The sequence below is a fragment of the Bidens hawaiensis genome, unplaced genomic scaffold (assembly GCF_021521415.1).
Source record: "Bidens hawaiensis isolate Kalapana, Puna unplaced genomic scaffold, B.hawaiensis_p1.1 tig00038653_1, whole genome shotgun sequence".
Lineage (NCBI taxonomy): Eukaryota > Viridiplantae > Streptophyta > Magnoliopsida > Asterales > Asteraceae > Bidens > Bidens hawaiensis.
Window position 1 is genome coordinate 53,024 of NW_027505571.1, and position 23,430 is coordinate 76,453.

Below are 23,430 nucleotides of genomic sequence, written 5' to 3' on the forward strand. Positions count from 1 at the left end.
ATATTTATTTATATAGAATAAATTTTAAGTTTGGCGCCGCAAATAACCTCATTGGTCCACTTGGCGGCAGCTAATTCGCTACCTTTTTTGTTTTGTTTTAAATGTGATTTTTAAACGGTTATTCGTGTCGACTTGCTTCCGTAACTTCTGGGACTGTCAACGGTCGGGTTTTATCGTTTTTTTTTGTTTTAGTTCCAGTACCGTAGCGAACGTAATTGTATCCGACTGAATTCGTGTCGACTTAGTGCCGCAATGCCCAGGACCGACAACGCTTGGGGACCAATCGAATGCTAATTTGGTTTTTGTTTTAATTTTCTTTGTTTTGTTTTAGTTACAGTACCGTAACGAGCGTGACGAAAACCGGCTGAATTCGTGTAGACTCACCACATTTTGTTTTAGTTCCGGTACCGTAACGAAAACTGACAGATTGTCGATTTTGTTTTAAAAACATTCAAACAATTAAAATAAAGTGGCAGGTAAACGGGCAACAAGTTGAGCCACAATCAGTCAGTTACATTTTGAATAACAAAATCTATCCTACTAAAAACAAAGCTTTGGATTTTAGGGGTCAAAAATTACTATGCACGACTCACTAAACTCTATTCAACTCATAAATATCATTTTATAATCCTTAATAGTTTGTTACTAGCTATTTAATATTTCTTTTATTCAACTCATACAATGGTTTCTTACCTTGTTTGCTATTAAGTTGTAATAAGTAATAACTTGCTATTAAGTTAGCAAGTTAACATTATTGTGGGTCAAAACAAGTCTCCTTTTTCAGTAGAGATTGTTTTTTTAATTTGTGATTGGGCCCAGAAGCAATCTCCTGTTTGAAAGAGACACATGAATGCATGATAAAAGAGAGAACAAAATTCTTTTTTTCTTTTTAAGTTTGGTTAGTTTGGGGTTTCCATCCTTTTTTTATTATCATTATTACACCTTTTTTCCCGGTTTAACATGAGAAAGCGTATAAATGACTCGAGTATTACACTAATACAAGGGTAATTATTATTACAGCGCTTCATTTTTTATGACGTAATTACTCTACTTAAAATTTATAAAGCAATAAAAATTACTATAGTTATTTATACGTTTAGAAGATAAAACCCTATTCAAATGTATGAAGGTTGAAAGAATTTAGATGGTTAGTAGCTATTATAGCATTGGTTATTATTGGGAGGTGTTATTAGTGCATGTGTTAATGTAAGGATGTCAACAAATAAGTTTGTGAAAATATTAGATTTTTAGGTATTTCCCCTTCCTATTAGAGTATTGTTATAAACAACTATTTATCTAATAAAATATTAAATAACTATTTATCCAATAAAATACTAAATTATGGAGCAAGAACACATTTAAAAATTAAAACAAACAACTTCACATATTCATATAAGGGAGGTGCACCCACGTCATGCACACTTTTTTGTCTCTTAAAAGTACTTTTGATGATATAATAATCCATAATATAAAAATATAAATATAAACTTATTGCATGCAACTGTTCACAATTTGAATGGATAACCGACGAACAAAATGGACTACGAATAAAACCAGAATGAGTTTCATCATTCATGTAGCAAACTTTGATTTTGATATTAATAAAAAACGTACATATAGATAATAGAATTAAACCGTGTTAACAATATACGGATAGGATAACAGATTATTAAATCACGATCACTCAAATGTTGGATACATAGATATAAGATATAAAATACAAGTATCAGATACTTCATAACACATTAAGGAAATTTTACTAGTGTCACATGACATGTTATTAGTAAGCGAGCCCCCCTTTGGTTAGTTTACACGTACGTGTATTCCTTTTGACAAACTATCATCTACATTTTGTGACAAATTAATCCAAGTATCGCTACTAAAGCCATTACGAATATGTGATCTACATGTGGCTCAATGATCACACACAAAACATCTTCACCTAAAGCAACGCCTGAAAATGATAGTTTTCTTTGTATCTGCATCACGAAAATGTAAACCTATTATTATTTATAATATAGAAACAAAGCGTGACACGTGTAAACTTAAAATTTTAATTAATCAAGTCTCACCACGGCCATAATTTGTCCTTCACCATCAACTATCTTGAACTCAAAGTTATGAATCGATCCTTCAATTCTATGATTCATGCTACTTATACTTTGTGCTCCGTTAGTTCCAATCAAAACATCATAAACCAAGTCGTGAGTGAAAAAGCCTAAACTTTTTCCAACTTTAAACCATGGTTTGCAAGAATCTTTATCATTGTAACAATCCCATAGCCCGGATCGCAATAGTTTCTATAACATGGTTTGGAAAACAAAGTCATTTGGTTTCAATATCACTTAAATAAAACCCTAATTCGTATTAAATAAACATTCTTAATAATACATAATGAAAGCAATATGTCACGATTCTAAGCGATCATATTCAACAATTGAAATTGAAATTAAGTTAATAATCATAAATTCGAATGTACCTTCCGAAGTATTGTGCATACAATGTTTCCACGAAGATCCATCAAATAAACTTCACTTCTACACTTGCTATCGTAATTATCTATACGAAAAACGACTTCTCCATTGGAATTGTAAACCGTATACCCGTTTGAGTTTAGCACAAGTGATTTCATCCATATGGTATATGTTTCTCTTTGGGTTGAACAGGAAGAAGATGAAGAAGGTACACAAGGATGTATTTTAGCCATTTTAGGAAGAGAATTAGGTATTTCATGTAAGCATCATGTAGCATCCCATATAAATATAATTTTTAGAAATACATAGTGATGGGCTTCAACTATTAATAATATAAAATTGACAACATTTAACTTGCACTTTTTAGTTTAAATAAATATATAATAGAGAATATTTTAGAAAATTGAGTTTGAAATCAAACTTATTAGTTTTTGATATTTTCTAGATATTTTTGTTAGTAGTCTGGCAGTTATCATTATATTCTATGCTAAATTCAACTTTGTACTATATTTGATTTTTATTTCATGAACAATTATCTATAATGTCATGCATAATGGTTAATTTTTCTTAATTGCTTTTTTAATTATTATTACTTCAAGACACGTATAAACATCATTCCTATTGCGCTCTTATAATGCTCGGGGTGGTGTATAGACTTTATCTGCCCCTATAATGTCACGCATTTGTTTTATTTGAAGCTAGTTGCTTCTATTTGTTTTTTTAAGCTAGTTGTTTGTACATGACAATGTTAACATATTTTAATACCCTGGAGATAAAGGAGGGGCTTAATAATCTATTTAATTGTGGAGAGTGAGTGTTTACATCATCTTATTATGCTTAATTTATGTTTGGTGGGATGCTTATCCTTCCAAGAGGACTTGTTAGGATACATGTCTAATGATATCATATTATAACTTCTAATAAGTGATTTATATATCTAAAAATATATATCTATGCATACATATCTTATGTGTATTAATAAATTATTTAATTTTATGTATAAACGCCTCTCAAAGTTAGTTTATAACAATTATAATATGATCATTCTAAATATATTGATAATTGTACAAACGAAAGAACTAATATATTAAGGCCCAGTTAAAATAAATAAGATGGTATATATAGCTTGATTTTAAACACAAAATGAGAGTAAAGTTAAAATGCAAAGTGAGACAAAAATGAGAGGTGTGAGAAGGATTTATGGTCACACAAAAAACCTTCAAAAAGAATTCAAAAAATAAAAAAATAAAAAATCATAACTCAATATATAAATAAAAAACGAAAAAAAATTTAAAAACCAAGATGTTTCCTCCGTCATTCCCGTTCCAAAAAAAAAAGCACGAAAAGACACAATGCGGAGAAAAAAGACACAATGCCGAAAATGAACAAACACGATGATAAACAAAAAAAAGAAAAAACACAATAGATCGCAAAATATAACACAATACCAAACAAAATATGACACAATGTTAATTAATATAACACAATATCAAGAATAAAAGACACAATTAATGACGAAAATAAACATAAAATACAATAATAAGCAAAAAGATACAATGATCTTTTTCACTCAACATTCTCTCTCTCTCTCTCTTTCTCTCTCTCTTTTAGAATGAGGAAGACGACGAAAACATTTTTGTGTTTTTACATTTTTGTCTTTGCATTAAAATTTGAGTTATGATTTTTTTATTACTTTTTTATTATTTTTTTCGAGGTTTTTTTTTATTATTATTATTTTTTTTTACAAATCCTTCTCATTCTTCTTATTTTTTTTTAGAATAACTTGACCCTACAAAATAAATTCAAATATATATATGAATGTATAACTCTTTAGATCGACAATATGACTTGTCATCATTAATGTAAAGAGTAATATAATATCTGAATTTGACTATACAATTGCAAAGTTTTGGTTTCATATGTATATATGTGCATAGAATATGAAGTGCTTTTACTAGATTTTCATGTCTTTTGATACAAGGGAACACCTCTATTACAAGTGACCTTTCATGTAACACTTTAGGCACCAACGTTAAACAATGTCTACTGCATGGGCCATGCATGAATCATCAATACATATACACAAATCATACACTTCAATGACGGATCTAGAAGAAAAGTTGTGGGATAACGCAGAGTAAAACAATTTTGTTCAGGGAGCCGGTACATAAATATAGAAGACAAATTTTGTACTAAAAATATACTTCGCCAAAAAATTTGACGAGTAGCGTGGATTACCCCTCAACCTATGCTAGATCCGTATTCATACATTTATTATCAAACTATGAATTACTATTTCATTAGACTTCTTTTTATTATAATATATGGATTTCATATTTCAAATACAATGAACTCAGATTGCATGGCATAATTTCTATACCTAACCTCTTTTAAATCTCTAGATGTTATATTTTGTGAAACAATTCTATAAAACTTGGCAATTAATACGTACCTCTTTGTTAAATCATAAGACAATCATATGTAGTGAAAGATAAAAAAGTTCATATGATTTTCTGGTTAAAGTTTTCATTCTATTAAAGTACACACACATAGAAGGGTGAAATTACGTACAAAAACTTTTAATATGAGAGACGTAACTCTTAAGAAGCATTAGAGTAACTACTATATGATATTGTTTTGAACTAAAATAATAATAATTGTTCTAGTTCAAAACTATAACGGAATAAAATTTAAAGACGAGTCGGTAAAACATACATATATTCTTGAAAAGAATCAAATGAAGAGAGGAAATTCACTTCTCCCGGTAACATAACATTTATTTATAGGAACACATGTTTTTGATGTTTTAGAGGTGGTTCCAACACACAAAACTTTTCAACGGCTCTCTTTGTTGGACCGAAACCAAACAATGAAGTTGACTTTCAAATTGATTTTAATTAACACAATACTTAATATTATCATTAATATAATTGAAACTTAAAAAGTATAGTGTTTGTACATACACTCTAGTATTGTAATTTGTAAAACTATCATGTCTATTTAAAACTACCATACACTATAGTATTGTAATTTGCGATTCCCAACTGATCTCATGGAGTGGGTTGAGAACTTGGCTTTAAGCGTACCCAAGAAAGAAATTGTGGGTGTGATTATATATGTTGCTTGGTGGGCAATTTGGAAGCTTCGAAATGATACCGTTTTCTTGAAAAGACGTATGAAGGATGCGTTGTTGTTTGATGAGGTTACGTACTTCACTTTGCTTTGGTATTCGAGTAGAAAGAGCAAGTGTAAAGCTAATTTGATGAGGTTACGTACTTCACTTTTATTCATGTAATTTTCCTTGTTTTTTGCCCGGCTAGTTTCTTGCTAGTCGGTGCTTTATATAATATCCGCCGTTCAAAAAAAAAATGTAACTATTTAAAGTTTATTTGTTTTAGGTGTGCTCCAGACTCCAGAGAATTGTAGATAACCATATAATACATTTATACGTAGTGTTTGAGAACAATAAGGAAACTAAATATTTTATTAATAAAGCATACATTTATACGTAGTGTTTGAATTGAAACACCTTTTATCATTTGGACCACCGTTTCGAGATAAGTTTAACATTAGTCGACTGATCAAAAGTCCTAAAACATCACTTTGAATTCGGAAAAAAACTTAACGGCGTTAAGTGTTTTTTAACGGAGGTCCATTGAGAGAAAAATAGTCGAGGGGCTGAACCGTTGGCAAAGATTTTTAAATATCTGATTATTATCAGCTAATAAACAAAAGATGGGATTGTTTATTTTCGCCTTTTCGGTTTGCCAATAATTTGATAATAATTAATTGACAATAAACTTACACGTCTGGGCCTGTGGGCTGTTGTAAGCTTATAGCTCAACTTAAATGTTGCTACTTTGGAGTTTGGACTATTGAGCCCATCTTGCTTCTGGGCTAACAAACCACTTTCTCCAAGAAAATAACTACTTTGAAAGGAAATTTACGCTATTTCGACCGATCTACATATCTATTTTTAGTTCTATACTTATACACCAAAAAAAAAAACCCTTGACTTTATCTCCGGTATAATCTCTTTGATCTTCACCTGTTTACCTTCACAAACCTTTTCCTTTATCGCTTTCCAAATACTTCAACAAGTGATAATCACGATCCCATGAAAAGCCTCCTTCTCAATTTTGCTCATGTCCATAGGTTTATGAAGTTCCAACAAATCTTTGTCCGTGAACCTAAATACAGGTGAAACTAACTGATTGGATTTTAACAAACACATGAACTACACAAATGAATAGATTGGTTTTTAACGAACCAATCTAAATAGGATAAAATCGAGTAAAAGCGCATCTTCCCTTTGTTTGGTTGTCGGGTTCTTTGAAACGAGCTAACAAGTTGAATTGATAAACTGTGAAGTTACATATTGTTTCAGAAAAACAATAAATGATATGACTATAGACATGTTGTAATTGTAATCTAGATGAATCTCAAGTAATAATGGGAGCAAGTACAATTCAACAAGTTTAGGTATTTTATTCATTTATTCATAACTATTTAATACTAAAAGTAATGATAATAATATTAAGAAATTTGGTTCTTCAAGATTATAATTGGTTTTTAATATTCATAACTTAGGTATTGTGGTAAGTAATTAATTAAATAAAATGTTATTAAAGTTAACCTATTATCTATAAAGCATATCTAACCACCGCACTCACAATGGTTTCTGTCTACGATACAAAAATTTATTCTCCAAAACCTTTTTACAAATTACAAACCACTAAATAAAAAATCACATCTTCATACTTGTTAGTTATTTTTATGTCAATACTAGAAATATAAATGAATATCAAGATTGCATTTGAGATTTCACATTGGCATTGTTGTGAGTGAACGAATACATTGTTGTGAGTGAACGAAGAAAGTGAGAAAACCGTTTAAAGAATGAGTTGAACGAAGAAAGAGAGAAAACCGTTTAAATTGAAAATATAAGATTAAAAATTAGTGAGTAGCGAGTTTTAGGGATGCAAGTTAAGGGTGTTTAAATAATTCGGATATACGAAAAATTTTGGATATGGAATTCTAATATCAAAATCCGCATCTGAAATTCGGGTATCCAAAATTTCGAATATGGATATCTAAATACTAAAAAAAAATGTGTATTTCATGTTTTATACATCCACTTCATGTATTTATACGTTCACAACTTCACATCATATATTTATATGTCTCGTTTTAGGTATTTTTAAACAAACTTTTAGCCCAAGTTTAGTTTTGCTTATTAACATCACCAAACCGAAAACGACAAAATCACCAAATAAACCGAACGGATTAAACGAAAACCAATCGGCTAATAAAATAAATTAACCAATAACTTCGGTTAGGATTTCGGTTAACCAACCATGCACACCTCTGTAACCGCAAACGAGCCAAACCCAACCAAGTAATCATATCGAAGTCGGTCTGGTCCACAGGTCAAATGCATTTAGGTAATACGCGTGAAACTTAAAAAATAAACACGGTTAAGTTAAATGAATTTAGGTAAATTTCTCATTTCTCAATATATTAATATTAATATTCAAAACATCCAAAACACCGCCAATTTAATAATATCTTTTTTTTTCATCAATCACAAAACAAAACAAAATTCAAACATTCCAATTTTACTCTGTTTTCAATTCTATATTCCTCTGTAATAATAATAATAATAATTTTCTTGAAACCCTTGATCAAGTTTTAGTCAACTGGGTGTTGATTAAATCATCTTAATTTCACTTTTCAACTATCATTTTACATTTTTACACTGAAAGATTCTTACTTTCAGTAAATCCTCTGTTTCTTGATTCTGGGTTTTTGTGGGTTTTCAAGAAAATGAAACAATTGATTCAATTTCAACTGATTTGGGTTACTTTGGGATTGTTTCTTGCTGCCATTGATGCTGTTGAACCCACAGAAGGTATTCAATTTTCTTTTAATTTTGTGTTTTTTAAAGATTTTGAATGGGTTTTGAAGAAACTGAAACAGGGGATGATCTTGATTTTGTAGGGTTTAGTGAGAAATTAATAATTGTAAATAAATATTAGATATTTATATTAAAAACCCTTAAGTTTAACATTTTCTTGATGCCTTTTTTATTTTGTGTTTCTTGAAGGTCTTTAATGGTTTTTGAAGAAATTGAAACAGGGGAAGGTTTAATTGTTGTAGGGTTTATTAAGAAACTAATAATTTGTAAATAAATATTACACATTTGTATTAAAAACCCTTAAAGTTTTACACTTTCTGATATCTACAGTGTTAATTTTTTTGTTTTTCAAAGATATTGAATGGTTTGCAAAGAAATTGAAAGATGGGATGATCTTGATTTTATAGGGTTTCGTAAGAAACTAATAATTGTAAATAAATATGACACATTTATATTAAAACCCTTAAAGTTAAAACACTTTCTTGCTATCTTTTTGTAGGGTTTAGCAAGAGAAACAATAATTTGTAAATTTGTAAATAAAGATTATACATTTATATTAAAAACCCTTAAAGTTATACACTTTCTTGATATTCTTTATATTGCAGTTCATGCATTAACAGTGTTTAAAGAAGGTATCTTTGATGACCCAAAACTGGTTTTATCAAACTGGAATGATCTGGATTCATATCCTTGTCATTGGGTTGGTGTATCTTGCTCTGAGGATCATGTTACAAAAATGTAAGGAATTTTATTAATTTAAATATACATTTAAAAATGATGTATGCAATGAAAGTAATAAGGTTTTTAATCTTGTGTTGCAGTAACATTTCTGGCTGTTTGATAAAGGGATTCATTTCTGAGGAACTGTTTTCGTTATCGTTCTTACGCGAACTGTAAGTTTTTGATAGACATCTTACTTTACTTTTAAGAATATAATATAAAATTAGTAGAATTTAATCATGAAATGGTCATGATTGCAGGATTTTACATGGGAACAATCTTCTTGGTCCAATACCTAAAGATATTGGATTGCTAAAGCACTTAAAAGTGTTAGATTTAGGGGGAAACCAGTTATCCGGACCGATTCCACATGAAATCGGTAATCTTGTTAGCATTGTGAAAATGTAAGTCTTGTTTCACATCCGAATTTCATCATTTCAAGATTTAAAAAAAATAGGCTTTTTATAGTTTTTTAAATCTTGTTTTGTATTGATAGAAACTTGCAATCTAATGGATTGACCGGAAATTTGCCTTCGGAGCTTGGAAATCTTAAGAACCTTCAAGAGCTTCGGTTGGACCGAAATAAACTGCAAGGAATTGTTCCCGGTGCTAATATTACAGATTATGCTTCTGCAACGACTGGAACGTAAGTTATAAACATTTTAACTGTTTTCTGGTATTTAAGTTATATATATTTCATTTTTTTATAAATGTTTTGATTGTTTTGGTCCAGGTATGTACCAAATACAGATGTTCTAGGTTTCTGTCACGCGTCTCCCTTAAAAGTTGCTGATTTTTCGTTCAACTACCTTGTTGGCAGTATACCTAAATGCTTGGAATATCTTCCGAGGTACATTTCTTTATGCGCTTATCTCTAACGGGCCAAACAAAAATATTTAGCTAAATGGGAAATAGGGGTCAGTGAGTTGAAAACTGTTTGAAACATATTTTTGTTGCTTACAAATTCAAATATAAAAAATGGAAGAAAAATGTTTACGGGTCAACCAACGAAGCCAAACCTGTTCTGACCCGCTACTCAATTCATTAAAACGGACCGTTTTGTGACCTCTGCTTGTGTTTTTGTTCATTTTATTTTGTTATTTCTTTTAGGGCCAGCTTTCAAGGGAACTGCATAAAACACAAAGATATCACACCGAGGGCTCCTGAACAATGTGGTATGTTTTAGTAAAAAGCAGACGGGCCGATATATTATATGTTTAAAACCGGTGTCATGTCACACTAAACTATAAAGAGTTTCTTGTATGCAGGTGTTGCTTCTCCAGCTAAACCTCTAAAGTCAGAAGACACGAAACACCATCCTGTTCAAGATAAACAAAAGCCCGTCCCGCATGCATCAAAGCCCGCATGGATTTTAACTCTTGAAGTAGTGACTGGAGTGATGGTGGGGTCCATCTTCCTTGCGGCTCTTGCCACAGCCGCTTACAGGTTGAAAGTCAACTCACCGAGTATCATTACTTGGAAGAAGCCGAAAACCGAAAAAGATCATATGGAAATCTTTGTTGGTGAGGAAGCTTGGTTTATGAAAAACATTATTTTATATCAACTGAATATAAAATTGAATTATTTTTTCCGGTGTGCAGACACTGATATGCTAAAGGATGTGACGAGATACAGCCGACAGTTACTTGAAGTTGCATGTGAGGATTTTAGCAACATTATCTTGTCATCACCGGATAGTGTAGTTTACAAAGGAAACATGAAAGGTGGGCCCGAAATCGCGGTTATTTCTCTTTGCAACCGAGAAGAACGCCGGATGAGCTATCTTGAGCCCTATTTTCAACAAGAGGTGATGCCAAGAATCTTGAATTTTTATAGGTGTTTTCAAGATTTGGTCTTTTTGATCAAGTTTGTATTTTTTTTTATCAGGTGGCTGATTTGGCTAGGCTAAATCATGAAAATGTAGGGAAATTGCTTGGATATTGTGTTGAAGGTGTCCCATTTACAAGGATGTTGGTCTTTGAATATGCATCTAATGGGACACTATCTGATCACCTGCATTGTAAGTCTATCTCTTTATTAGTGGCGGCAAATAGCGGGCCAAGTGGTTGCTGGCGGGTCATTATATGTAAAGTTGTAAGTTGTAACATACTACGTTCTTTCCACTAACTGGTGTTAAATATCTGTTATCTTTTTACAAAAATGACTATTTTGCCCTTATAACTAAAGCATGAAATGCTTTTCAACTTGTGAAAACTACGCATTTCGCTCTTTAGTTATGAGGTCGAAATAGTCATTTTGTTAGAAAGCTAATAGAATTTTAACACCAGTTAGCGGAAAGGAGTTAATTTGTTACAACTTTTGAAATAAAGGATGATTTTTTGTAATTTCTATAGTTTTAAGGATGGAACTTGCAAGTTGGTATACATATAAAGGACGAAAAATGTAATTTAACATCATATTATTTGAAAAATAATATAATTTTCTAGAAAGGTGACTGTGAGGGTTTATGTGCTAAACTACACTTTGAGTTGGTCCCATTTGACCTTTAAACTATTTTTTTTTCGTCTTATCTGTTTGACCCGTTAAAGATAAAACATAACCTAAATCAGCCCAACGGTCATGTTTACGATTCAAGATTTATCGTTTGTTGTAGAGAAATATTATCAAATACTTTGCTTTAATGTAGGTGAAGAAGAGTGTCAACTAAGTTGGACACGACGAATGCTGATTGTTTTAGGAATCGCTAAAGGTCTAAAGTATCTTCACACCGAAATCGACCCTCCATTTACTATATCCGAGTTAAACTCTAGCTCGGTATATCTCACAGAAGATTTCTCACCAAAGGTACCACCTTTAAACCTTTTTCAAAAATAAAATTTGCATAACACTTAGAATGTGTATTACATTTATATTTTCTTGATTTTTGCAGCTTGTTGACTTTGAAAGTTGTAAAAGTATTCTTACAAGCTCAGAGAACACCTCTAGCAATATAAACAATGAAGGCGTGATATCTGTTCAACCTAGCTCGTTAGCAGCCCGACACTTGGATGTTCAGGGTAACATATATGCATTTGGTGTTCTGCTATTGGAAATTGTTAGCGGGCGGCCTCCAATATGCAAAGACAGGGGATTCTTGGTAGACTGGGTAAGAAATAATAATTATGTTTTAGCGAGTAGCGGGCAGAGGTGGCAAAATCGGCTGGTAATGCAAGTTGGGTAACGGGTCAAAACACTGTTGTTTTATAAATAAAATCATATCTTTGCCACTATAACAATAAAAATCATATCTTTGCTGTTTTTTTAAAAATCAGTTATTTTCTTGATATAATGAAATGATCTAAGAAATAATAATTATATTTTAGCGAGTAGCGTGCGGAGGTGGCAAAATGGGCGGGCAATGCAAGTTGGGTAATGGGTCAAAACACTGTTGTTTTTTAAATAAAATCATATCTTTTTCACATTTATAATAAAAATAAGATCTTTGCTGTTTTTTTAAAAAAAATCAGTTATTTTCTTGATATGATGAATGATCTAAGAAATAATAATTATATTTTAGTGAGTAGCGTGCGGAGGTGGCAAAATGGGCGGGTAATGCAAGTTGGGTACGGGTCAAAACACTGTTGTTTTTTTAAATAAAATCATATCTTTGCCACTTTAACAATAAAAATTAAAAATCATATCTTTGCTGTTTTTCTAAAAAATCAGTTATTTTCTTGATATAATGAAATTTTTTTAAAATTTTGAACAGGCAAAAGAGTATCTTGAAGAATCGGAGAGCATGGCATCGGTTGTGGATCCTGCGCTTAAACATTTGAGAGACGAAGACCTTGAAGTGATACGCGAGGTTGTCAAAAGTTGCATTGACATAAGGGATGGAGATGAAGTAAGCATGCAAGAACTGTGTGCAATGTTGGAAAGCAAACTGGACACCACGGTCTCGTCAGATCTCAAGGCCTCGTCGCTAGCCTGGGCTGAGCTGGTGCTTTCGTCTTGACCCGAGTCATGATATCTAACAAAAACTGTAAATTCTACTGATCAGTATATACTATGTGATTAGCATTGGATTAAAGATTCTTGCTTTCTTGATATTTTGATGAGTTCTTGTAAATTCTAGTGAGTTGCTACTGGCAAATCTTGTTTTGTAACCGATTCATGGTTACCGAGATGAATGATTTGATTTAATCCATACTTTTTAATAGGAAATGTTTTATGTGTTGAGTGTGATTGGTCATTGGGGTCTCTGTCGTGTCGGATTGGTGGGTTGACTGGTGTATCATGACTCGTATATTTATTGTTATATAGAATTGTAATAGTAAAAAACTCATGCATAAAATCTTTATTAGCTGATGAGATGACATACATGCAACCGCTGCTAGATACATATAAAAGTCGATTTCACGAAGAAACATTCCAAGGCAAGCAAATCCAAACACGAGTAGCATGACATCATATATAGTACGATAGATCAAAACGACGCTATTTCCATTTGACTGAAGTAGACCCCAGAAGGACCGTCGTCAGGTAACAAGGAAACCATTACAGGAGCTTTGGCGCCTTCTTCTGTAGTCAAGTGTCCCGTGTGACCTGTGAACTCGGTTTTGACAGCCTGGATGCACAGAGTTCACAAGAATATTCTGAAACTTTCTTGCCAAGAGTCTTGTGTAAGCATTAACCGAAGCTTTTGAAACCGAATAAGCAGCGAGTAGTAACGGCCAACCGTTCTCTGACAACTTATTGGCCTTGAAGTCCTTCAAAAACCATTGAATGATCCCATCAATCTTTTCTTCAGTAAGGTTATCGATATCTGACAACTCAGCTTTCACCGTCTCATTGCTGATCCACTTAAAGCAAGAGGAAATGACGAAAGTAAATTTTCGATGTTGTATCTAAAACCATTCATTTTAAGTTTTTGAACGAGTTTGAATGACTTACGCGTAGCTCTCCACAATTCGAAGAAATATTAACGATTCTTGGTGAGTTCGAGAGTTGAAGAAGCGGGAGAAATGCTTCTATTACTGCTTTAAGTCCATAATAATTTATCTTAATACACTCTCCTCCTAAGTTATAAGGTTGATCCATCATCCTGTTTATAACATCTGGGGTTTCATCCAACACTTCCTTCTGCCAAACCATATATATGATACTCATAAATATATTAAAAAGAGTAAACTGCGGTTTTTGTCCATTTGGTTTGTCTAAATCTGCGGTTTTAGTCAAATAGTTTCAAATTTATGATTTTCGTCCATGTGGTTTCATTTCACTTGCAATTAAACCTGAATTCATAACCCTATTAAGTCTGGTTGTTAAACCCATTAGCGTGCGCCTCACGTTAGGGGCAATTTTGTCCTTTTTCTCCCCAAAACCCCAGCCCTAACTCGCAAGCCCCCTCATGTGAGGGGCTGAGTGTATTTGGGGGGAAAAAGGACAAAACTACCCCTCACGTGAAGGGCACGCTGATGGGTTTAACGACCAGACTTAACGGGATTAGTAAATTCAGATTTAATTGCAAGTGAAATGAAACCACAGGGACGGAAATCGCAAATTTGAAACTACTGGACTAAAACCACAGATTTGGACAAACCACATGAACGAAAACCGCAGTTCACTCTGTTAAAAATCACATCTAACTGAAAAAAATAAAAAGTTATGGAAGTATATGTACTTACATTTCCTCCTCCATCTTTGTAAATTTTAAATTTATCAAAATTTATTTTTATTCCATTTTCTCCAGCATTATTCACCTGCATGTTAGAAAAATATATCTTATACAATATCACAACATCAACACATTATTCAATGGTGTGTGCAAGTGTGAGTGTTGTCACTAACACATTACCAAGACATCGACTTTCTTGAATTGAGATTCGACGAACTTGGTTAATCTATCGATACTCGATGGATCTTTAACATCAAGTTGATGAAAAACAACATCCACGAGCCCAGACTCGTTTAGCTTTTTGGTAGCTTCTAAACCCCGACTCTCATTTCTAGCGGTTAGTACAACTTTGATGCCGTTTGAGGCCAACTGACGACATATCTCTAGCCCGATACCTTTGTTTCCGCCTGTCACAACTGCCACCCTGAATCAAAACAAAAGGAAAGAAAGATCAAGCTAGTGACAAGGTGTGTCATCATGCATGTAACAAAGATAATCATAAATGGGATTTTTTTTTTAATTTTTATATTCAAACATCAATAAGGTGATTGAACATGAGAAGGCTGACGTTTTTTTATATTCATTCAAACATTTCCCGGCTGACATTTTGGTCTTTGAATGGAGTAGAGGGAAACATGTGTGTGTGGATCTAACATGGGTTTTTCCTTTGGTGGGCGCATGGAGTAGTGGTTTCACGGAAGGACAGACCGCTCTAAAAGTTGGTTCATGCAAGGTGACTAAACATGAGAAGGCATGCATGTCTTGACAACAAATATGTATTTATACCGTTCGCATTTGACACTTTTGGTTTCCTCACACCTGAAGTTGTGGGGCTACTTAGCCGAGTCCAAGATCTATCGATGTAGTGTTTAATGTTAGGTTTAATTGGTTTTGTTCATGTCATTATTTGAATTTGCATGGAATAAGCTTGGCTTCAAAGTATCACGTCGGTGTTGCATGGCTGGATATTGAAGTCTAAAGCATTTAATAATTTATTAATGAGAATTGGTGTTCAAGATTGACCATATCTCAAACAGTTGGAGAAAGTGAACAATAGAGGAGTGGGTTATGGATTGTACCGGTTCTTTAGGATGACTAGTATTTTGTTGCTACTTTTGTGTTTTACTTTACTTTTCTGTAAGGCTATTTATAGCCCTCAAGTTTATAGAATAATGCGTGCTTTTCTTTGTTTTCATTACTAAATATAGATTTCATCTTTTGAATATTCATCTTTCATTTTTCTTCCATACAAATCACTCAAGTATTCACAGTTTCATTTTCTTTAAGCTAGCTTGATATCCAACATTTAAAAGATTGGGTTTTGCTATTCAAAAATGGCTTGCGGCTAGGGGTGTTCTTCGGGGTTCGGATTTTCAGGTCGGGTTATTCGGGTTTCAAAGTTTTAAATCCATACCCGAAACCCAACCCAAACCTCTCACGGTTTCTTCGGGTTTGGGTTTTTTCGGGTTTCGAGTATCCTATAAAAAAAACCGTGTTGCTAAATTTAAATGCAAGGTATTCTTCTTTACTAGTAATGTAAATAAACCAATAACAAAACGAAAATAAAAAAAAATAAAACATCCTAAAAAGAGTAACATTTTATAAAGTTCGGCCATAATAAACCAGACCGACATAATCATCTTCAGTATGCCGTGATTAAGGTGTTGGATTATAGTTGCTTTTAGTCATAAATTGAAACATTAATAAACAATAAACTATCAATTCATAATATGTGGAATGAAAACAGTCGATTTGGACTAAATTCTGATAACGTCAGCGGCTAAGACTTAGCATATAATACCTAAAAATACATACCGTTTTAAAACTAAAAGTTTATTCGCGTTTTTCAGGTTGGCCCGAAACCTAGAGTTCAAACCCAGGAACCAACCCGAATTACTTCGGTTCTAATTAGCCTTTTTTCGGGTTTGGGTTTCTTGTGTTGGTTTTCGGATTAAAGTGAGAGCCCTGCCTACTTGTGTGGGGCAGCTTGTTACCCGTTTGTACTCTGTCTTGATGTAAACACTTCATATTTAGATGATTAAAATTTATATTGTTTAACATTAGCATTACATACATATTGAAGTCAAACGCACAACAAGCTGTGCCCCGCTATCCATTTTAAACAAAGGATGTTGTTAAAGAAACCATTACCTTTGCTCAGTTGAAGTAAGACTCGTCTTCTCAGCTACTGATGCCATAATCAATCTGATTCTACTTGGAGAGGAAAAGAAACATAAGTTGAAGATAAGTCAATTACAGCCTGCCTTTTTAAATCAATTATTGGCTGATTTGTTTTTTCTTTTTTTTTTTTAAATAGTTGAATTAAATGTTACTAGAGGCCACCTAACATCAATTTGGTTTCTTCTGGATATAAATTTGTTTTTTATTTGGATGATTTTTTACTCACAAATACTTGTTTTATAATATTTCATGTTTTTATCCGCTCATAATAATTTGATAAAGGTTAAATAATAGATTTTCATATATAAATAGCTAATGTAGCAATATTTTATAATTTACGATTAAAGAACTGAAATGATGGAAGGATGAAGAATATTTTTAGAAGATTTTTTTTCTTTATATGTTATATTTTAAGATAAACAAGTTTTTAATAGACGGGTTATGCATCTTATCTTAAAATATTAATAAAAGAAAATGTTGAATCTTAAGTGTCAAGCCCACATTCATCTAATTCCTAATCTTCAATCTCATTCATTCTAGCTATTTATAGGTTATGAGTGAAAACCATTTTGTTAAATGGGTTATAACATAGTGTGGATTATATTCATTATTGAATCAAATGCCATTTTCATACCTAAGGTTTGACCAACTACACAACTTTAATACATTTTTTTTTAAATTTCTTGCAATTCAACACGTGGTGTTTCCAAAATAACGCTATTTTAGTACTTTTCATGAACCATATTTGTTTTTTTCATTAAGTCTACATTAAATTAATTTACAAGTATTTTGAGAATCACATTTGAAATAACAGATCTTATTTATATTTATCATTTGACAAAACCCGTGTAATACACGGGTTCAAAAGCTAGTGCTTTAATATATGAATAGTTTAATTAAAAAAAAATAGAAGAATTGACCACTTGGATTATTGTTCTTATTCTATTTTCAGCATGTGATGAGTATGTTATTATATATTACCAGCGAGCATTCAAGAAAGTCCGTTAACAAACATTAATATAGATAGCATCCTGCAGTTTCTTCAAAACAAATATCGATCATTCTTATCTCCCCCTCACCTTGTTTAAACCAGGGATTGGACATATCCAATAAGTTATGTTCTTTTTGTTTATCACATTAGTTTTAATAATTAATTGTGAAATGTATATTATATAAAGCTTGAAGCATAATATCAGATGCTATGTAGATGACTCAATAAAACACGGTGTTACGTGTTTCGTAAAGAACGCACCGGTGGTGAATCTCATTGTGTTTCATCCTACAAATCAGAAACCAGTTAAAACTAATCTGGATTAATTTCAAGACCTGAAAGTTGCATGACCGATTTGCGTATCTATTTTTCTTCCTTTAATATTTGCGGTTAAAGATCTCTCATTTATGGTTCAACAGGAGAGGTTATTCGTAGAAAAAACAGAATGGAAGCTTTTCTCGGAAAGAAATGAAAAAACGACGTTGTTTCGCATATGAGAAAGTTTAAAAGGTAAACTCATTCTTTTGTTGTTTGAAGTGGTAATAGCAACATTAATCTCCTTTCATTCATGGTTTCTGTATTGTTCTTATAATTATTAATGCAGAAGAAATAGGAACTTCCAAATAAACAACATAGACAAGTGTTTCTTCTAGGCAGTATGATTTCAGATGGGCTTGGACCGTGCAGATCTCTTCGTGGTATAAAATAAGTGTCCTACAATTTTGTGCTACAGAAATAGGATGCTGCTTTTTTGTTATAACATAAATTTTACTTCTTGTGTGCATGTGGTTGTTGGTCGCACATATTCAGTAGTGCAAATAACGTTTTCGGACATGAGACTAGACTATGCCACCCAGAGACATGAACATTGCTAATTCACCTCTGTTCTTTATATGTTATATTCTCCCATTATACATTTTTCCTGATGTTTTGCAAAAGTTGACCGATGATGAAAATCTTAATCTTTGGGTATTGGTTTAAATAATGAAAACCTTTAACTCATGATTCAGTATGGACAAAACATCTCCATTGGTTATAATATCAAGAGCAGATACGGTATCCTATTATCCACTTGGATTCATATTCTATGTGTGTTTTTGATAAATCATGTTATACAGTCATTATAAAATTTTATTGCTTGTAGTTCTCATGGCCTCCCTTTCATGACAGGGTCTTTTAACCTAGAAAATATTTTGGTCATGAATCATTTGGTACACAATTTCTCCCTATTTTTTTTACCCATTGCACTTTTATTATTTATTTATATATTAATTCCGTTTGAATTACAGATAAAACAAGGAATAATTTGCGGTTCTTGCGAGGGGGGGCTCACTTATTGCTTTGTTATGGGTACAAGTTCTGTCAAAATGTTTCATCCCTTTTTCATTACTTTGGTGAGAATAATAAGAGAAGGTTTTTATAAAATGAATTGATAACTATTTTGATAGATATGATGCATCCATTAATCTGTTTATAATTGAGCAAAAACCTGAAAATGGGCCCCTCTTTGTTTTTGATTTTTGCTTGTCGGGTTTAGATTAGTATATATTTCTGGTTTAGTTCAGTTAAAAAGAAAGACATTTTGTAAGATCAATGCAATTGTTTGTTGGATTTTTTTATTAACAAAAGCTAACTTCAATATAAGTTAATTTAAGTGCCTTCTATAGTCTAATTTTAACAAAATATTATAAAATATATTAGGTGGAGTTATATATCTCTTAAAGGCTTCCAAAGTTTTCCATCTCAAACGCTTTATTTATGTCAAGTCGTTAATCCTGAGTGAATTCCTCGTCACTGGTGTGGCTATACTGGTAAACAAGATTACTCTATAAAGTGTAATAACTATTTACTTTTAATATTTACTTTCGAAAGTTTTTTTTTTCCAGTTTTTTATAGATGTTGGAAGATATGCACTGGACTCACATCACGGATTTGTGATTCAATGTGGATTTGATAGAGACACTGAACTGGGTATGTAATCTGTTCGTTCTCATTCTTTTTACCCTGCCCAAATCATTGGTCATTTTATACGAATGCAAATTTTGATAAAGAATAACCAACAAAACCAAAGTAAGGAAAGTTGACTTCATGAATGTGGTGTTATATGTTATTATTGGGCTCAAAGAAAATGGCTTAATTGGAACACTAATGGATGTTTGTTTAAAGTTTTTTTTAAAATACAATTTTACATTTTTACCAGGTCACCAGGCCCAAAGAAAACAGCTTGATTGGAACACATCTTAATAGAATTTTTAAGAGTTTTGTTGAATTTTTAAACATGACAATTTACTCTTTTGCCATGTAATTGGCTTAATAGAAAACGGATTGATAAAAACACGAACAAATGGATGCATGTTAAAAGTTATGCCAAATTTCTTCGAATGGCAAATTTACCCTTCTGCTAGGTCACTGGCCCCATGGGAAAAGGCTTGATTGGAAGACGAATGAATGTTTGTTACAAGTTTTGTTAGTTTTTTTAAAATGACAGTTTTACCCTTTGGCCAAGTCATCGGGCCTACAGAACTACTCGATCGGAATGCTAATAAAATATACATACTTCACTTTTATTTCTTATCGACTAAAATACACAAACAGTTTGTTTTAGGATCAAATAAAATATTTACTAATTTTGAAACATGTTAAACGCTTATGGTTTCTATAATGGTGCTTGCTAAAAGTTTTGGTAATTTTTAAAATGATGACTTTACCTTTTGTTAGGTAATTGGGTCAACAAAAAAGGGCTATAATGGAACACCAGGATGAATATTGCAGCTTGTACAACGAGAGGGTTGGAATATTTACATGACAAAATGAAGACAACGGTAGACGCTTGTGGTTTCTATATATAACGGGTGTTTGTTAAAACTTTTGTTTAATTTTACTAATGACTATTTTACCCTTTTTCCAAGTTGCCGGGCCAACAGAAAACGACTCGATTGGAAAGAACAAGAGTGCTATACATCAGGTCTAGAAGACCAAATGGGTTAGTTGGGTTGCATATTTACCCGTACTCGAGCCCGAAGACCCGCCATGAATCGCCCAACTCATCGCCACTTTCAAGATTCCCATTTGATCCTTGTAGATACATGAGTTAAGATCACGTTTTTTTTTTCTTTTTTTTAATCAAGCCTCAAGGATTAATTTTTATGTCTTATAACTTGATTACAAAAAACTTACAGTGTTCATTTAATGCCCACACCCTTAATAATTTCTTTCTTGAAAATAATAATAATAATAATAATAATAATAATAATAAGAGTAATAGTAATAATAGTAAATAATCATAACCAAGTTACATCATTGTTCTATTTTCCATAGTTATTAAATGCGATAGGCGCACTTAAGGCACACATGAATCTTCTAAGCGCTAATCGTCAATAAAGCGTGAGCCTAGCGCACTTAAATATAAAAAATCGCAAACAAAATCTGTAATGACAAATAGCAGTTTATTCAAATGCTAAATCATTTCAAAAGCTTAATCCTCAACAATAGTTATCACAATCATATGAAAATCCAAAATAACCAAATTGTTCATACTTGAAATCAAAAAGTTCATAAAGTAATAAATATAACTTTAGCAAGCGGGTTAAAACAAAGCATCTTCTTCATGCATCTTCATAATCTTAACTAAATTAACAGCATAATCGGAAACAAAAATTTAAAAATAAATAAAGATTACTAACCTCTAAATGTCATTCATTATAAAGAGCATTAATAGAGTTAATTTTGTTAATCCCATAAATTTAGGTAAATTGTTTTAAGAGATAGATCAAATAAAATCAAGAGAAATAAAAATAAATAAATATTCAGTTGTAGATTTTTCTCCTATATTTGCGACTTCAGTCAAAGTAGGCGCCAAATGAATGCCTCGCCTCTATATTTGCGACTTCAGTCAAAGTGGGCGCCAAATGAACGCCTAGGAGCCAGAGCGCCACGCTTTTCATTACTATGCTATTTTCATATTATCGCATTGTGTGGATACTTTCATGTGGTTAAACTAAACGACTTAAACGAAATACAAAACTTGTTACCTATTTGACAATTTAAAAGAAAATATCCACTCAAACTAATATTTAACCTTTTTTAGCAGGCGCAACCATTGCTTAATGATAAAAGGAAGTTTGGGAAGATGGTGGACTATGTTCTAAATTGTGAATATCTTGTACGAAGACTATATCTATGTGTGCTAAATAACGACAAAACATGAGACCTCCAAGTACTAATGTGGTCACTGCTGTTAATTAATTGGCAACAGTATGATCCATCATTAATCCTGCTCAAGCTTCTAGAAACTTTTAGGAGGTTTTCTCGTGGTCAATGGTCTATTGATGATAATGAAAAGAAACCGATGTTTAAACGTTGACAAGTACTTCTGTGTGTTGTTAATACGAAAATGGCATTTGGTGTTGTTTTTGGCATCGTGGCGAAGTCGGTAACTAGAAATTTTACATTGTTATTGGTTTAGGATACAAAAATGATAGTGATGACTTAAGACTAACTTGTTACATGAAGTTGCAATCCATATTTGAGAAAAAACAAGCATCCTCTACCAATTGTAACATGCTCCCATAGTTTGTATGACAACAAATATAATTAACAGATGTTAAAAAAAAATTGGTGATTGCTTTAAAGGAAATAATGGACAAGAGATGAAGTAATATCTGCACTATATAACTTAGATTTTGGAATTATGTTGAATTACATGTAAATCTATTGCTATGGTAGAATAAGGAACTAAACATTTACTGATTGAATTCTCGATGCATCACCGTCACATCGCAAACCAAGCTCATATCGATTGAATCCCCATTGTCCCCGCCGCAACGCGCGGGCACACCTACTATATATATATATATATATATATATATAGGGGATAGATCATGCGAGAAGTTAAGTTATAGTGAGAAGTGTGAGAAATCAATATGAACCATTGATTAACATTAGCTATGTGTAATCAATGGATTAGATTGGTTAAGGTAAACTAGTAATTATTAAGATATTAATTTACCAAAAATTTAATTAATAAGGATAGTTAGGTCTTTGATTTGTAGAGTGTTTAGTGTGAAACTTAAGTCATTAATAACATTTATTTGTTGTTATTATTACTAACTTTTAAAAGTTACATATAGTTTATTTAATTGTTATTTTTTAATTGACATTATTAATCAAACTAATGTTAAACAAATATTATTTTAATCTAATACTACAATATCTTCAATTATATTTATTCAAATGCGTCAAATATCATGTATTGCCTACACTTATTAGTATATTGTGTAGGTAGAGTCACGAATGCGTACATGAAAATTTTACAATTGTTGGCTATCAATATGATAAGTTATTTATTATATGTAGTTTAATGTGAAAAATAAGAAATTGTTTATTTTATACTGTGTAGGATTTATATATGTATTGTGTATGTGGTATCACGAATGTGTATGTGAAAATTTTACAAGTGTGAGTTATTAGCATTATCCGTTATTTATTATATGTAGTTAAATGTAATAAAGAAACGGTTATTTGTATTGTG

General features: G+C 31.9%; 2 protein-coding genes and 1 pseudogene across 3 annotated transcripts; 1 reads left to right on the forward strand and 2 right to left on the reverse strand.

The window, feature by feature from the left end:
• Positions 1–1,844: 1,844 nt before the first annotated feature.
• Positions 1,845–2,818, reverse strand: LOC143614018 (protein LURP-one-related 4-like). The gene is made up of 3 exons (XM_077087574.1): positions 2,480–2,818; positions 2,073–2,300; positions 1,845–1,979 (listed from the first exon to the last, which is right to left on the reverse strand). The coding sequence occupies exons 1-3, from the start codon at positions 2,705–2,707 to the stop codon at positions 1,845–1,847; spliced, it is 591 nt and encodes a 196-aa protein (XP_076943689.1). The 5' UTR covers positions 2,708–2,818.
• A 5,310-nt stretch (positions 2,819–8,128) lies between these two features.
• LOC143614014 (putative LRR receptor-like serine/threonine-protein kinase At1g63430) lies at positions 8,129–13,206 on the forward strand. The gene is made up of 13 exons (XM_077087572.1): positions 8,129–8,385; positions 8,997–9,129; positions 9,213–9,284; positions 9,372–9,515; positions 9,608–9,757; positions 9,845–9,961; positions 10,222–10,286; positions 10,380–10,634; positions 10,713–10,918; positions 10,999–11,131; positions 11,759–11,916; positions 12,002–12,217; positions 12,821–13,206. Exons 1-13 carry the CDS (start codon positions 8,301–8,303, stop codon positions 13,064–13,066), a joined length of 1,980 nt encoding a protein of 659 aa, XP_076943687.1. The 5' UTR covers positions 8,129–8,300; the 3' UTR covers positions 13,067–13,206.
• A 240-nt stretch (positions 13,207–13,446) lies between these two features.
• Positions 13,447–16,956, reverse strand: LOC143614015 (salutaridine reductase-like; annotated as a pseudogene). The gene is made up of 5 exons (XR_013150225.1): positions 16,880–16,956; positions 14,909–15,152; positions 14,739–14,813; positions 14,005–14,193; positions 13,447–13,913 (listed from the first exon to the last, which is right to left on the reverse strand). The product of XR_013150225.1 is annotated as a salutaridine reductase-like (transcript).
• Positions 16,957–23,430: the final 6,474 nt, after the last annotated feature.